The 17061-nt window shown below is 38.0% G+C and overlaps 3 protein-coding genes across 4 annotated transcripts in view; all 3 read left to right on the top strand.

Annotated features, from left to right (window-relative positions):
* LOC124538746 overlaps positions 1-9678 on the top strand; it is a 28683-nt gene extending 19005 nt beyond the window's left edge. Inside the window, exons 2-7 of the mRNA XM_047115925.1 lie at positions 4399-4618; positions 5410-5514; positions 6031-6261; positions 6443-6630; positions 7134-7209; positions 8158-9678. Coding sequence (XP_046971881.1) covers positions 4460-4618; positions 5410-5514; positions 6031-6261; positions 6443-6630; positions 7134-7209; positions 8158-8397 — 999 coding nt within the window. The 5' untranslated portion in view covers positions 4399-4459 and the 3' untranslated portion in view covers positions 8398-9678. The remainder of the gene's footprint in view (positions 1-4398; positions 4619-5409; positions 5515-6030; positions 6262-6442; positions 6631-7133; positions 7210-8157) is intronic.
* Positions 9679-11537: 1859 nt separating this feature from the next.
* LOC124538984 (actin-related protein 10) lies at positions 11538-14032 on the top strand. 2 transcript variants are annotated; one of them, XM_047116279.1, is made up of 7 exons: positions 11538-11822; positions 12215-12367; positions 12554-12662; positions 12877-12985; positions 13104-13247; positions 13329-13662; positions 13739-14032. In XM_047116279.1, exons 1-7 carry the CDS (start codon positions 11746-11748, stop codon positions 13959-13961), a joined length of 1149 nt encoding a protein of 382 aa, XP_046972235.1. In that variant the 5' UTR covers positions 11538-11745; the 3' UTR covers positions 13962-14032. The 2 variants fall into 2 exon arrangements, with proteins under 2 accessions (XP_046972235.1, XP_046972234.1); XM_047116278.1 differs by having other exon boundaries at positions 13310-13662.
* Positions 14033-15501: 1469 nt separating this feature from the next.
* LOC124538959 (small glutamine-rich tetratricopeptide repeat-containing protein beta-like) lies at positions 15502-16999 on the top strand. The gene has a single exon (XM_047116246.1). The coding sequence runs from the start codon at positions 15616-15618 to the stop codon at positions 16489-16491; it is 876 nt and encodes a 291-aa protein (XP_046972202.1). The 5' UTR covers positions 15502-15615; the 3' UTR covers positions 16492-16999.
* The last annotated feature ends 62 nt before the right edge of the window (positions 17000-17061 follow it).

The following is a 17061-nucleotide window of genomic DNA, read 5'->3' as shown; positions in this document are numbered from 1 at the left end:
TGTGATAAATCGTGCAGATAGAGCAAGCGCGCTGGGGAACGGTGAGGCAACGAGAGTGTGTAACATCCACCGGCTTTATGTTTACCGAAGGCGTTGCGTCTTCACAATCACTTTCTGAACTATTAAATAAAGCGATCACAACTTACTTCTTTGTTGTTATAACATATTTAATTTGAGATTCGAATAGTCGAATCGAGTATTCGAATATTATCAGGAACTCAGTCGCAACATCGAGTATTGTAGTATTTCTATTAAACTGCGTCAAATTAATAATAAACAAGGGCATCAATCGATAATTCTTATCATGATAATATACTCTATAAGGCAGACAATAAATAAATTTTATTTCATCAATCGTCACCTCAGTATAACGTTTAAATTTGTCTCTGATAATGTGCTCTTATTTTCCTCCGGCGCACTCGCTGCGGTTTGGCCGAGCGCGAAGTGTTGCCATTCGTCACTAATGCAAATGTCATTATTCATAGCGTATCACATAACGGCCGCTTTTGTAACTTGAAAATAATCCTTCGTCGACCGATGTAGAAACTGTCACTCAATGTTACTCGCGTCACTTCTTACGAGCTATTTGTTGCCATACAGTCCAAACTCTACCGCAGGCTCTACTTCGTAACATTTGACAAGAGTTAGGCTCGCGAGGTTATATTATTATTAATGCAAGATTATTTTCTTAGTAAATCTATACTATCGGTTCGAAATGAAACTCAGTATAATATGGTATGTTACTGTTGGTCACAGATACATATGTGCACATAAGAAATCTCATGGAGCGACATAAGTCGTTGAGAAGCAATTATAGGAATATGAGTCACTTAAATGACGAGCACACTCGTTCACATAAGTCAATTTACCTACAGTAAAGGCAAATGGGTTATATAATGATTGATATATGTAGTCACTCGTTCAAACCTAAACGAATAATAAAAGTTCACTAATAATCTATATAAAAATATCGTTCAATTACTCTCGAAAATCTAAAACCTGCAAAATTATATTAATTTTTGATCTGTATTTTCAACGACTCAACTGATGGACTTTAAGTCAATAACAGTTTGTAATAAAAATGTTGATAATATGAAGTTTATATTATTTTAAAAATTAAAAAAACAATAATCGTATGCACTAACTACTAACTACGACGTAATGTCCTAAAACGACGACAGATATCTCAGATAAGTTAGAAGCACGCAGGCCGTCCTGTGAATAATGGCTGTATTATATACCTTGGATTGTAATCGAGGTCGTGATCGTCAGAAGGACAGTTTTGGCATCGTTAACATTAAATTGCCCACTTTTCACACAATTTAGAAACATTATAAAACTGTTAAACCCTTTAAACTAGTTGTCGACTGCGATTTTTCCCCCGAAGTTAAAAGACTGTAAATGTTTTGTTTCCTTAAGTCATTAAACAGAATGATTACAGTACTATCTACTTTAAAATATCTAGAAGCACGTATTTGAAATACTCAGGATAAAAACACTGTGTTTTTAATAGGCATAATTTTACCGATATTTTTTATGTTTGAGGAATTAATCCAAATACACAAGCTTGAACTGGTCTCAAAATTGCCATGTTCTAGTTGTCTTAATTGTACGTTTTCTAGTAACCTGAAATAAAATAGAAAAATTCAACCAATAAAATGGTGAATTCGTCCAAGTTTTCAAAGAACTTCTATTGACAATCAATTTACCACAATTTTCAATAAAAATACTATATAATATAATAATAACAAATTCAAATTCTAACCAATCAAGGAACCAATCAAGTAGTACTTGAGATATCATGTTACGATAGTCTCAAAAAAGGTGGCGAGCTTTGATCGCGTGAATAACCATTTTGAAAGCTCAACCCACTTCGAACTTTGAATTTTTCGTAGAACAATTCTAGGTACTTATCTAAATACATTATTTAATTCATGACAGTTGTTTTCGCATCAGATCCCGGAAACAATAATCTGACATTTCTTCGCTCAATACATAAGACAAGGTTGCATTATCATATTAATTTTACTTGAAATTTACTACAATTTATTATTTATAGCAAACGGTTTCGTAAAGAGGTACGACCAGCGCCATCTGTTAACATGTCGAAAAAATACTGAGATAAAAATAATACTATTTTATTGCGCTAATAAATAATTTATTATTTATATGATTTCCTTACATAAAAAAGATTAAGAGTGACCCTGCATAAATAACGCTAAAATTTGTTGATTATCAATATGCACTGAAAAAAACACACTTACAAACTCAAATCTTCACTGTGCTGGGCTAAGGCTTCCAGCCTACGGCCTCCTCTCTAATCCTGATAAAGTTTCGAGGCAAAATCCATCGCACTTACCGGATGCGGCAGAATATTATTGTAAACAGGCTCATGCAGGTTTTTTCCGAGCACGAGATGAATTATAAACAAAACTTAAACTCGTGAAAACTCGTAATGATTTCCTGAGTTTGGCTAAGAAATTCCTGAGTTTGGCTAAATGGCTAAGAATGGTGTTTCATGTAGTGGGCCATCTCAGCTCTCGTGCTGGACAATATTATTTCTTTTATGTTTTATTCTTATTACACTTACGATTTAGTTGAGCCAACTAACAATTGCAACAGATTACACAAATGAAATGCTTATAAAAAAAGTTCGCCAATACAATGGCGTGAACAACTATACCATATTAACTGACTAATTCTTATGAACAATACACTATTACAGACAAAAACTCTAGTACATTCAAACTTTGACAAATAATGGTATTTTGTTTAATGTCGACGCTTTAATAGTACGTGAGGTCCGAAGCTAAGTTTAAGGTCCAAACAATAAACATCATTTTAAAGTTGTTTAAAACAGAACTCGGCATGATCGTAGTTAGAGAAAGCAGTCAATCTCGCTCTGTAAGAGTGATAACTCTTTTCTGCTGAGTCGTAGACAAAACTTACTCTTACTTGGAATATTTTTCATAAACACATCTTCTATCTTGCCGGTGTTATCGCGGCGTCCAAGGCGTTAAGATGATGCTAATAAATATATTAGCATATTAAAAGCTCGACTTGAGCAACACTCGCTGTCGAAATGTGAGCGGTCGACACGTGTTAACGAATAAATAAAATTATGTAGCAATGAAAAATACATTTTAAATGTTTTACATTGACCAAGGTAACTTAACTCATAATTAATTAGCACAACTCATATTAGTGTTGACGCAATTACGGTGATAATTACCGACAACAGAAATATTCAATTATATTAATTTAGTGAAAATAAAATGTATTTAATATCACTATTTATGAAAAAACTCTTTATGAAAAAACTGTAAAATGTTTTGTCCAAGGATATCATGATGTTAAAATATTTTTGTGGCGAGATTCATAGACCTTGCTATAAAACATTTAGTCACACTAGTGTTAAATAAATATGAAGCCTTCACTTGAGATTCTGTCGATATTAAAACACAGCAATAGGTCAAGAAGTGCAATATTGTATGTCTTGCGTCACGCGGCCTGAGCTGAGATGAATACCCAATAAAATACAATTTATTATACAATATATTTAAACGACTCTGGACGTTCTAGTTTGTTACCGCACGCGAGCCGTTACCGCGCTATGAGAATACGCAACACCTACACTTAACGATAACGATATGATCTGTACAAATACAACAACTTTACTTACTCATATACAAGGAATTATGTAACTTTAGATCTTAATTATTAAGGATTGATCATAAATCAACGATCAGTTTACATTTATATGTTTGATGATAGATTCAGCTGACAGTCGCCGGTTGCCTTCCAGTTTTCATTTTCAAATATGTCAGTTCAAAAGTTTAAGATTAGTACGACAACTGGTCCACATAAGTCTTGTAACGACTTATCACAGGTAGAGCCTCCTCGCCTCGACTCGCCGTATTTTCTTGGTAGAAGGTGTCTAAGCGCTATTTTTTCAACCACATCAACCTCAGTAAACACTTAATTAATTTTAGTTAACAATAAAATAAAAATGGACAATAAAAGAAACCTGAAGGCTATCCACTTTACTTTCAGTTGAATTGAGTTCAAAGTCATATCAACATAACAGAAACTGGTTCGGTATGTTAACGTTTAACATAATATATCTTCATAAATATTTCGTTCATTAATTACATATTTGATTAATATCAAATAACAAAATTACAAATCTATTCAGACAAAAGCTTGCCCATCTCTACATATATACTATTTGCCGGTTTTAGTGTTCTGACAAAGGCAATCAAATACTTACATAATTCCTGTTATGTACAATAATGCACACATAATGTTGTATTACCAAAATTGCTCTCTCAATCAAAAGCACATAAAAATGGCTCATAAATGATGTTTTAAATTACTAATTATAAATTTTGTTTACAGATTATTCACAATACGAAAAAGAAGGAAAGCTTAGGAAAACGCCATAAGAAAGATAGGAAAAATGAAGAGTGCAATTTACTTACTGGCCTTACTAGCGGCAGTGGCGGCGGCACCAGCGCCGCAGCCCGCCCCCGAGGCGCAGCCCGACCCGGCGCCCGCTCCCGCCGACGACAACAGACCGGAGATCATCGAAATTATTGCACCCGCCGCTAGTGCACAGGTAAATACAAGTAACATATTTAATCTCGTGATTTTTTAGCATACCTAGACTTTATTACTTTTGTCTATTGAATACATTGTAGCGCGTCGATCAAGCGATCCAAACGCATATGAAAATGCATATGAAAAGCGAAGCTGAGCGGTTGTTTTCATTATAATAAAAAGTACTCAATATTTTTTTTACTTCGTTTCCGCTTCGTTTCAAAACGAGTATATTTAGAGTTGTTTGTTTTTTAGAATGTACATATTATAGTATAATAAACAATATTATACATATAGATCGTACAATTAGTAAATTTGGAGCACACCTCATTGTTGTCAATCACTTAATGAAGTACGATTAGGGATAACATCTAGCTACACGTATAAGATAAAGGTTCGTTTTCTATAAAATGAAACCTACAAGCAAGAGCTCGTGGAGCTCAAACGCGCGTTTATCTTAAGCAAATTCCGTGTAATGTAATTAAGCGCGGGTTGCGGCGCACACGCCCCCGTTGTGCAGGCACCGAGAACGCAACAATGTGCCTGACAGAATCACGAAATTACCTAACTTGGACACATTTGCATAATATATTTTTATTATATTTTCGACGTTTTTTTTAACTTAAGGTAATTTATTTTAATGTTATGACCTTCAAAATTAAACATTTGAAATAAACTCAATATGAGTACTGTAATATTTTTAAAATGATTAAGGACGTGGTCAAATCATAAGATAGTTTCCAGCTTATTCGCGTGATAATATTTCTATGTTTCAAGTAATCAAAGAACTGAATCGTTCCTATATAACAGGAAACGCTCGCCACGCTGAACCTCGGCGCCCCCGGCTCTGAGCTCAGCGAGCGCAACAAGCGCACTATTGGCATTTTGAGGCAACTGTTCCCCACTCTGACGCAGGTAAAATTTCCAACTTTGTCTAATTATGTAAGCTGTTATAGTTGCACTTTAAGGATCCATTTTATATACTTACTTACATAATTCTATATGTTTTCTGCTATGTAAAGCCAATCGCCAAACGATGTAATTGTGATTGGACTGTCTGGCAATCATATAGCTCTTTCATATGCGCTGAGAGTCACTAGTGGCGTGTAAAGCTTGTTTTCATCAAAAACTTTATAGTTTACATCGGTCGCGTAGCGCAGGCTGAATTGTCATTATACTCAGGTAGTTGGTTGAAAGTAAGTAACTCATCATTGATTGTATTTTATGTAATCTAAAAGTCGACGTTTCTGTCTTTTGCTTAAAGCGCGTTTTGTGCCACATTCATAACGATGATCTATCATTTTTAAATTATGCTTGTACTAATAACGTAATTATAAAGTGATACACCCGCCGAGCTTAACTGTAACGCTTCTGCGCAATGTAAATTGTAGAGCAGCGGTAGAGGTTCGCTAAGGGTGGCGTCTGTTCTAGATTATCGAACAGAAGGTACAGGAGATCACCAGCATGGTGCTGAAGGTATTCGGGCCAGTGGTGCTTCGGGCCTTCCTAGGCAACCGCAATGGCGGTCGTAGCAACAGCGGTGGTGGCACCATCGATCTGGACGATGAAGACGACGATGACGACGACGACGACGACGACACTGTCTCGTCTACCACCACGGCGGCGCCAGACAGACGCAAGCGGGCGCTATTCTTCCTGCCGGTATGAGCGTCGCACTTTCGCGCACTATCAGCCTGCCAGGAAGACGGCAGAGCGGGCGCGCGCAGACCGCACGCCCTCATCGTCATCGTCACTTCATCGTCACTCCATCTTCAGCCACCGCCATTCATGATCACAGTGAACTTATCAAAGCAATCCGGTAATATTATTTGGTATATTACAGAATGCAATCGCCGACGAGAACCAACTTCTTTCGGGAGCCGAGTCCCAGCAGGCCGAAGTACGCGTTGCCTTCGGTGGGGATCAGGCAGCCAGTGACGACCAGCAGACCGCTGCGCAGACCAACTCAGCCTCGATTGACGAGATCACGTTGGACGATGCTGACGACAGCGAAGAAAACAGAAACAAAAGGTAAACTTAAAGTTATACCGGCTCCTTGCATAATGATTAATAGGTCATCGTGACTCTTTGACACTTTAAAAATGATTTATATAAATATACAGTAGGATAAATGTTTCTAAAGAACAATTTGCAATATATTTCGTTAAAATTAAAAATACAAAAGGTTTAACAAATTGACAAATATTTCCGAGTAAGCTATTGCAAGTCCGTTGCCCCTTCACGATATTGCAACTACGTTGGCAAACAATACATCGAGAGAACAGTTTGTTTTTGCAAACTTTTCAATTCGCACGAAATTATGGTCTTTTTATCGACACTAGAATAACACGTATTGGTTCACGTAACTTCTATTGTAACGCCGGCATGCGATAAATCAGTTGTCTGATCTAATTAAACTACCCGTCCACGAGTCGCTGCTTGGAATCGAGATCTTGAGCGTATTCAATGCGTGTCTGACGGTGATTGTTCACAATCTTGTGCGCAAATTCTAATATTACATTACATTTTTCTAGATTCCTTAACTTCGGAGGATCAAGCTCGAACGCAGGAGGAGGCGGCTCCGGCAACTTCTTATTTGACATCGTCAGAGTATGTATTGGATGATCTTAAAAACAATTAACTCTCTTCTCTCAATCTTCTCTTTTCTTTAACCATTACTTTATCTAATTTTCTCTTACTACTTATGCACCATCCTGCGCATTTTTGTGACAATAGTAATATAACGGTTTCAAATGACAGACTAAATATCTGAAGGATATCGGTGACGTTACCATTGATTGTTAAAGATGACAAGGGTAGGTATAGTGTTTACAAATAATCGAGAATTGAGAAAGAGTTCGTGGGAGACGTTTAGCAAGTGAGAAGAATTGGTGTTCCAGCGTCCTGCAGAAGTAGTGGCGCGCGCTGCAGGATCCGCGTTCCGACTTTTCGCGGGCACCGATTCCCTCAACGTGGGTCTGACCGCCTCCCACTCCGCCACCCTGGACCCTAACGACGTTCCACAAGTACACATGGCCGCACTTACGTAGCTCTCTCACTGTAGACTTTAGACGGACCGCAGTAGATTCTTGTAATACTAGATGCTGTTGCTGTTCTCGTGATTTTGACCGATGAAAATGCTTTTGTAGTTTTATTTATTGTCACTATATGTAGCGAAGCAGATTACTTATAGTCTAACATCCCCCTCCATCCCTTCTACTTTCCTTCTTTCTATTTCTGCTTTATGTCCTAACATCACATCACAATATTATAATAATAATCATTTTATGTCGCATAGTCGTTAGTCGATAGTACTTATTAATTTTATTATATTTCGTGATAACATAACATATTTATATTTTTTTTTAATATAGAACATTAATTGTACAATATTGTTGTGAAAACTTGCAGTTTTCTATTGTATATATTTTTTAGTTATATTACATAGTTTTACTTATATTTCTACAGAATATTATGTAATGTACTGTAGAAATACAACTAAAATATATAATATCACACTTTGCAACATAGAATAATATTACAACGTCGAAATTCCAGCTCGTAGCGGGTTCATCGTCTGGATCGTCGTCAGGCGACGCCGGCGCAGCGGAAGGTGAAGACAACGGCGGCCCGAAGGGCGACAACCTAACCGAGGGTGTCCCCGGCCCCATCACACGTCTCTTCATCATCGCCAACCGAGGCATCGCCAACCTCATCCAGGACCTCATCCTTCGTATCGCGCAAACCTCCGAGAGGATAGTCAACTTCAAGGCGCGATTGATCACCTCCATCATTTAACGCGTTTGCGTTTAGTATAATATCGAGAGGCTTCGGTCATCGCGCTCTCGTATCGCGGCTCGGATGGGCTCGTGTGGAATCGATCCTCAGATTGGCTCCACGACGAATACCATTCCCGTCGCGATACGAGTCGCTAAGTCGACCACAGAGTGTTACCGCGGCGAACACTCTCGCTACTTGACTGAACACGAAAAGAAAAAGAGAAACCCATTTTGGGGTGCTTTCCTTCGTTACGACTGTATCGATGGAAAGATAAAAATAGATTGTCTGACAATTGCGGCCGCATTCAAACTTGAGACATAAATAGCGCATTCGTTTCGATGGTCGTCAGCAATATTTAAGTCAATACGGCGTGTAATTTATTATTCGCAGGTTTTCGTTGCGGGCGGTATTTATGTCTCATTTATTTAATAGGAAAACACATCTAGAGAGAGTTGTGTACTACTCGTTTTTATTTGGTTAATATGCCTAAAATAAATATTTATTAGTGTTATTTTGTTGTCTCTCTAAATAATAATAAAATCATGTTCATTTATCACGCACGTTTTCATCAAGTTGTTTTCTCAAAATTAAATTGGTTTTTAAACTCAGTAGACAACTTATCATGGCAATATATTTTTAAGATTGAGGTAGAGGGTATATTAATACTGGTAGTGGAGATGTCTGAGAGAATTCGCTTCTTATTGGCGTCGAAGCAAATTGACCTGTATTTATTTATGTGGCTTAACACCCTTGGGTTGCGAAGAGTCCTCAGACAAGCTTCCATTTTAGAGGGCAGTAAACAGTTGGATTTGTCCGGTCAACCAAACTTCATCCTACCTAATACAAGTATTTAGTTTAGTAGCCAGGCGGATCGGAATGTTTGCGCTCATAATTGGAAGCCTTTGTATCTATCTAAGCGTTTCGCTGTAAGCTGCAGTAGAACATTACCTTATATACTGAAGTTGGTTTTTGTGTGCACTTAAGTAGAGAGTGCGCCGCGGCCGAGTCTCAACTAACTAGTGTAGGTAGATTTGAGGCGGCAGAGCCGTCTTGCTCAAGCTTTTTTTACAATGTGACAATCTCGATTCGTTTTTACGTTTGTAAATATGTATTATAGCGGAATTTGTGTAAAATAAATGATTAGTAAATAGTTATTTTTGTTTTCATGTATGTTTATTTATTGAACACCTGTACATAACTATAAAAGCATACAAAACGATTTGGTACTGAAAAAAATAATCTTGAAAGAAAAACGGTTTCGGGAACTAGTATTAAAATTATACAAATTTGAAACTATTATTGATTGTTTTATTTATGTATGTGTGCGTGTGTATGTATAAGTGTTTGTGTGCTCACAGGGCAGAAGTGAAACACACTATTTTAGTGTGTTTATTTTTAATTGAGTCAATACTTCTAAAGAAGTTTAATTTCAAAAAGTAGGATGAATCAAAGTTGACGTTCCTAAGGTCTAACGTTGCCACTGAACACTATATAAACTTATAAATGTACAAAAAACGTACACTCCGTTTTAGACTCCGGGACCTCAAGCAACGGTATAACTGAGTTATTATACCAACAGTGTAGTTTCAACCCACCAGTAGAGTAAGTTCATCTATTAAGACCGATGAAACTGTTTGTTTATGTTTAGGTATTATCAGTAATTCTAAAATTGCTACTACACTATACCACCACATACCGCTTCGCTTTAGGCTAGTCGTTCCATATTATGGGAACATTATAATATAATTATAATATAGCAAGATATTTTAAATCTCATAAATAAGTGGGTACAGCTAAAATACAGCTCATAACGCTCATAACCTTTCGAAAGATACGTAACCTACACAATCTTTATAACTAGAGTGAACACTTGTGGGTTTTAAGAAAATAAAACACAATTTATCAATTAATACACTCTCAATTTTATATACTAGTGCACCGTAACGTTGTACAGGTATATTTAAAAAAACAGAATGGCGTCCCTTCTGGCGCGTACTATCTCATTATAAAAATAGTCGGAAGTCAGTTGACGAACTAGTGAGTTAAATTACTGTTAATTTAATAACATGACGAATAACGAAATTATAAATAATACATTATACATTATACAAAGTACAAACAATAAAGTATAGGTAAATAAATCAGTATTTAATACATTATGGAGAGTTTTTATTATATGCCACAACAGCTGGTTTACAATGTTCCACTTGTTAACACTAGATAAATCTAAACGTATAAAACTTTAATCCTAAACAGTTGGACTAATTTTGATTGTTATTTATTCATATTTGATGGGGTCCATGAATGGTTTATACTGGTGCTGCTGCGATCGACAAGTAAATGTAATTCTTGTACAACTTGTGGGACAAGAATCTAGTATAAACGGTTCTGAGATTTTTAAAGCAAACCTGAATGAACTACCTTCGCTCAGCGTGAGAAACCTTATTCGTTTCTCATATTTTCTTCATATTATTAATGAATTTAAAAAGAGATAAGAGATTTGTAGTAAACATATTTTTTTATTATTTTATTCATGAATAATTATTTAGAAATGAATCCAGAAGTTTCACCACACATCCCATACAACAATGCCGTTTAGAGTACTTGGTCGCTACACGTGGAAGTCGGGCTTTAGGCGTAGGAGAATTTACTTGTATTCTGCTTTCATTATGTAGTTTTTTGAATTCCAATGTATCAAGCCTTTGTACATGAGCTACTTGGAAGACTCTTCGTGTTAGATTCATCCCTAAATACGATAACTGATCCCCCTACGAACAATGTTTAATTATTATTATTTTAAAAAGTTCAAGAAAAGATTTCTTGGATTTTTTTTCATACATACCTGTTAATAACAGTATGATATCTAAAATGTTATGTATAATACAAAAATATGATTGATATATAATAAGTTTCGTGTCGACAAATAATATTTAAAATGTATCCAACTGAAAATTTTGACAATCTGCAGATTAACTTTATTTTTTTTTCATAAAAATATGGGTTTAATATGAAGTTTGTACTTTATTTGAAAAGTATTTTATTTACTCTGTTAGAATAAGATATTTTCTAATTTACTTTATTGAAATGAATACCTTCGTGCTTGCAACATTAACTATATAATTTACATTTTCCTCTTGGTCATACATTATATCTTTTGGTTATCTGAATGTCAAACAGCTAATATGTCATTGTCAATTTTATATTCGAATCAAATGAAAATTGACAACTTTACTGAACAAAATACAAAATCGTTTAAATTTGAAAAAAATAAAATCCTATGGGATATTTAGTAAATATTTTTTAATGTTATAGATTAAAACAAAAAGATACTCAGACTTAGAAATGTAATATAGTTTTCCTACAAAAATGGCATTATACGAAGGCATTGCCTTAATTCAAGAAAAGCAAGCTGTAGTCCTAGATTTGGGAACAGATTATACTAAGTAAGTAAACGATGATTCAGAAGAATATACATTAACAATATTATTATAATAATGTACACTAATACAGGCTCAGCTAACCATAACTGTAAAGTTATGAAGATGACTCATTCCACCTGCCAAGTTACTTTGCATGAAACTCAATATTTTTGGGTAGCATTTAAACATAACACGCATGTAAAATTAGTCAATACAACAGCAAAAGTTATAGTTTGGGATCTAAGCACCTAGATAAATAGCAATTTGGAAATATAGCATTTTTGATGTGAAAATTTTACTTAATAATGAACATCTACAATAAAGATAGATAATACAGCTACTGTAACTTAAACTACAGACAAAATAAACTATAAACAATCATAGAATAGCTAAACAACAACTTTCAATTCAACCAGATTTGGTTTCACCGGTGAAGCAGCACCCCGTTGTATCATTCCATCGGAATACTGGTGTACCTCTGAGAGGAGGTTCAAGAGAGTGTACGACTACAATAATGAGGAAGAGTTGTATGACAACCTCGTGCACATGCTGCACTTGCTGTACTTCAGGTCAGACAATTATTTATCGACACCCACATTGCTTATCATAGAATGCTTTATATTTACTAAGTTTAAAGATATAAATATAAGTCAGGCTTTAATCTACATAATATACTTGATGTTTAGATGATTAAAATAAAAACCTTAATAAATTTCAATACAATTAACTTATAAATAATGGTTGTCATGTTTCAGGCATGTGCTGGTCAATCCTAAGGAGAGAAAAGTAGTAGTTGTGGAATCCTTACTCTCTCCAACTATGTTCCGGGAGACACTCGCTAAAGTACTTTTTCTACATTACGAGGTACATATTTCTTTTTACTTTTTAATAAAATAAAGTTACACATAATATGCTTATAATTTTTAAATGTTCAATGTATAAATTTTTTTTAATTGAGTTTTACTTAGAACAGCAATGCCAGCAAGTTGGCAATCATATACTAAATGTTGTTCTGTGTGAAACAAAGCTACGACAATAGCCAGTCGGGTGCGGGTTGACAGTAGTGTGCGTGCGGCAGGTGTCGGGCGTCATGTGGGCGGACAGCGCGCGCATGTGCGCGCTCACGCTCGGCGCGCCCGTCGTGCTCGTCGTGTCGCTGGGCGCCCGCGACGCCGAGGTGGTCGCAGGTGACTCGCAGCGCCGACCCGCTCGTTACCGATTGATAAAATAAAGCGGCGGTTCGACTTTATATTATAAACGCGAAAGTGACAGGACCGTTGAACCGACTGTCGTTTACTTCCGCAGTCGTGCACGGCTGTCCGGTGCTGCAGGCGATACAGTCGCAGCCGCTCGGCGCGCGCGCCATACACGACGAGCTGGCGAGGCTCCTCGACCGCGACAACGGCGCCGAGCTGCACCTGCCCGAACACGTGCTCGAGGACATCAAAGGTGCGGCCCGGGGCCCGCCGCCGCCGCGTGTGCCGCGTGTGCCGTGTGGCCGTACACTATAGCGCCGTTTCCGTGCCGCAGTGCGCGCGTGCTTCGTGGCGGGGCGCGCGCGCGCGCTGCAGCTGGCGGAGGGCGGCGCGCCGGCGGCCCGCGCCGCGCCCTACGCGCTGGCCGAGCGCTCGCTGACCGTGAGCGGCGCGGCGCGCGAGCTGGCCGCCGAGCCGCTGTTCGCGCGCGACAACGAGCTGGCGTCGCTGCCGGACGCCGTGCTGCAGTGCATCGCGCTCTGCCCCATCGACGCGCGCCGCGAGCTCGCCGAGAACATCCTCGTGACGGGGGGCTCGGCCGCGCTGCCCGGCCTGAAGGCGCGCCTCGCGCAGGAGCTGCGGCACCTGGTCACCCTGCCGCCCTACAGGTGCTCGAGGGGAGCGCGCCGGGCGCGCGTGCGCACGGCCCCGGAGCTCGAGCTGACGGATCGTTCTGTGTCGCAGGGAGCGGCTGCGCATCGCGAAGTTCAAGTTCCACACGGCGCCGGCGCACGACAACTCGGCGGCGTGGCTGGGCGGCGCGCTGTGCGGCGCGGCGGACGGCGGCGCGCGCGCGCTGGCCCGCGACGCGTTCGCGCGCGCGCGCCGCCTCGCCGACTGGCCCAGCCTGCTGCACACCACGCCGCCCTCGCACCCGCACTGGGACGAGCTGGCCGACGCCGAGTAGCGGGGACTGCAGTGCTACGTTTAAAGCAAAAAAAGCTTATACTTATTTAAATAAATACATAATTTATACTGACCGATAATTTTGAATCAACGACCCCAAAAGACTAAATGACACAATTTTTTGTTTATTATAGAGTAGGTATATATGTACTCGGCTACTGTAAAGAAATAATGTACCACCAGTTCGAGAAGAAACACTCCGACCTAAAAGGAAATCCGTTGCAGGTTAGAATTTTGTAAGCGGTAGTTGAGTAGCAACATTTTCCATTTAATAGACAACAATTTCACTATTTGAGATTTTTAGTAATACATTTGATACATTTTATTCTTTTTTTCTGTTTAGCAGTATATTATTAATATAATTGTAAATTTGGTGATTGACCACCATTCTTCTCGATCTCTTCATTGTGCAGCAATATTGTTTCACCTCCTAAACTTATCTTAAAATCTATGATTGAATAAAATATACAAAATAAAAACAAGGACTTATTTTATAATTATAATTAAACTTAAATTTCCTTAACATAGGTATTAAAATATCAAATATATTTAAACAATACGGCTCATTTTTTTATTATAGTGCAACGTCGTAACCAGCACATACGATACACAATAGACTAAAAATTCTACTATAGAAATTAATTATGAGAAATAAACGGTTTATACTTAAGCACAATGAAAATAATAAGGAATAGCGGAATCCAATGATGGTAGCACCGTTAATCAATTCATAATTTAAAAATAAGGAATAAGAACTAAGAATAAAATTTCGTCGCGGAGGGAATTTATTTCTTATAGCCAGCCAATCGCAGGCCATTTTTTCATCGAAGTATCATAAAACTACAGCAACACGTAACTAGTAGGAGGTATTCAACCGCTGTTATTGGTTGAATATTGTAGCCTATCGCCTATTGTGTTTTGGTTGCTGTGCTATTTCTTATTCCTTATCTCTTATACCGTATTTCTTTCATTGTGTAATGGGCTTTAGATTGCATGTTCCACTACACGTTGGACCAACGTCTTTGGCCAAGGCATTAAAGGACGTGTACAGATGCGATTTGCGTAATTTTTTTATTGATTGCTAGTACTAGTTCTCCAACCGCTAAGATGTTTTTTGCATGCTTTAAATGACAAACAATAGCGTTCGCCGCTAACATTTTCAGACATTCATTTTTAATTTTAATCTGTTCCTGACTTTAATGATCAGTAGAAAGAGTTGTATTGTTACAGTATGATTAATATGGAATATATATGAAATTATCAAGTCACCCAAATAATTCAATTATTTTCTATTTTAACTTGAAAACAAAGCTGAGTAGCTAAAAATAAAGTGCATTGTTTAGTATTTATCTACATTGATTCTAATCCTTTCATAAGTGGTGAAATAGTACAATAATAGGATGTGATTTTTTTAAACCGAATATTAGTTGGTGTTGAAAATTAATGAATTAAATTTTAATGTATTATTTTTGCAACGCAGTAACCAGGCCCAACATCTGCTATATTTTGGCCCAACGTGTATAATATAATTTTTAATCTACTGTCATTGTGTCTGTCAAATGACTTGTCAATTAGTCAGGCCGATAGTGAAAAATATTAAGCGGAAATTATAATTATTGATATTCGAATAATAGTTGCATTGAAGAACGTACAAAATGTCAGAAATAAAAATAGTAGCTGCTAGTATAGTGAATTTCCTTAAACAACAACTGGACAGTGACACTCTGAGCGTTGATTCCCGTGAGAGCGTGGAAGTCGGAGTACAATGCATCGAGACGGCGTTTGAATTATCTCCTGAGGAACTCTCACGAGGCGTGGATCTGCTTCAACTGGTCAGACAACAGCGCGGTGGGGCGCCGCGTGTCGACCGCGCCGAGGCCGAGAAGTTGAAGAACGAAGGAAATGAACTCATGAAGTCGGAACGTCACCGGGAGGCTCTCGAAAAATACTCGCGTGCCATCGAACTGGACCCACAGAATTCAGTGTTCTTCTGTAATCGAGCCGCCGCACACTTTAAGCTAGGAGAGCACGAGTCTGCGGTCGCAGATTGCATGGCAGCGTTAGCCCTGCAACCGAACTATGGCAAAGCGCACGGCCGCCTGGGAATAGCTCTCACAGCGATGGACCGCCACGCGGAAGCTCGCGCTGCATTTGCTCGAGCGGCTCAACTTGAACCCGATAATGAATCTTATAAACAAAATTTGAAACTCGCCGAGGAACGTTTGGCTCAGCGCGGCGATCGCAGACTTGATCTTGGCGGCTTGCTACAAAATACAGCCCTGTTAAATATGGCAACGGAAATGCTTGCCGATCCAAATATGCAGAATCTTATATCTGGTTTGATGACTACTACCACTCCCAACCCCGCTAATGGTGCTGCTGCTGGTGGTGGAGGAATGAATGCCCTGTTAGAAGCAGGCCAAGCACTCGCACAACACATGCAATCGGCAAATCCTGACTTAGTGGAGCAGTTGCGACGTCAGATGCGTCCGCCGGGCCCTGGTGACAACCAGCCCCCTCCTTCACAGTGAATTTAGAAAAGCAACTTCAAAACCCTTTTATTTCCATCGAAGTTGCTACTGATGTAGCAATAATAGTAACCTTTTATTTAAAAGTAAATTGATACTTATCTTTTAAATTATATTTTGTGCTGTGACAAAACAATGTTCTTGCTACGTCCGATACTTGTAATTTTTGTTTCATCGAAAATAAACAATTTATTTATATTATAGATCTTAGGCCTTAGAGAAATGAAAATGTGTGTGCCTCTCAATGTCTGTCATATTTTGGATTGGGTTTTGTGGTACAGGTTTTTGTTTATTGTATAATCTTTACATGCAATATCACTAGTTAGGTAAAATTGTAAAATAATGGAAATGGCAGTGAGCACATGCACTGACTAAGATGCATTATATTTAGCCAATAAAATATCTATGAATGTTAAAGCAAGGGGAGACTACTGTTTATCTCTGTTCAACTGATATATTATTAGCTAAGATTTAAATAATAAATTGGTTTTAATAATAAATGTCATCAAAACACTTATTTCATTGCAACCAAATTACAAATCTAGATAAGAATAACTATTTTCTATTCACATA

Source organism: Vanessa cardui, chromosome 21 (assembly GCF_905220365.1).
Source record: "Vanessa cardui chromosome 21, ilVanCard2.1, whole genome shotgun sequence".
NCBI lineage: Eukaryota > Metazoa > Arthropoda > Insecta > Lepidoptera > Nymphalidae > Vanessa > Vanessa cardui.
This window is presented reverse-complemented; position numbering and strand designations above follow the sequence as displayed.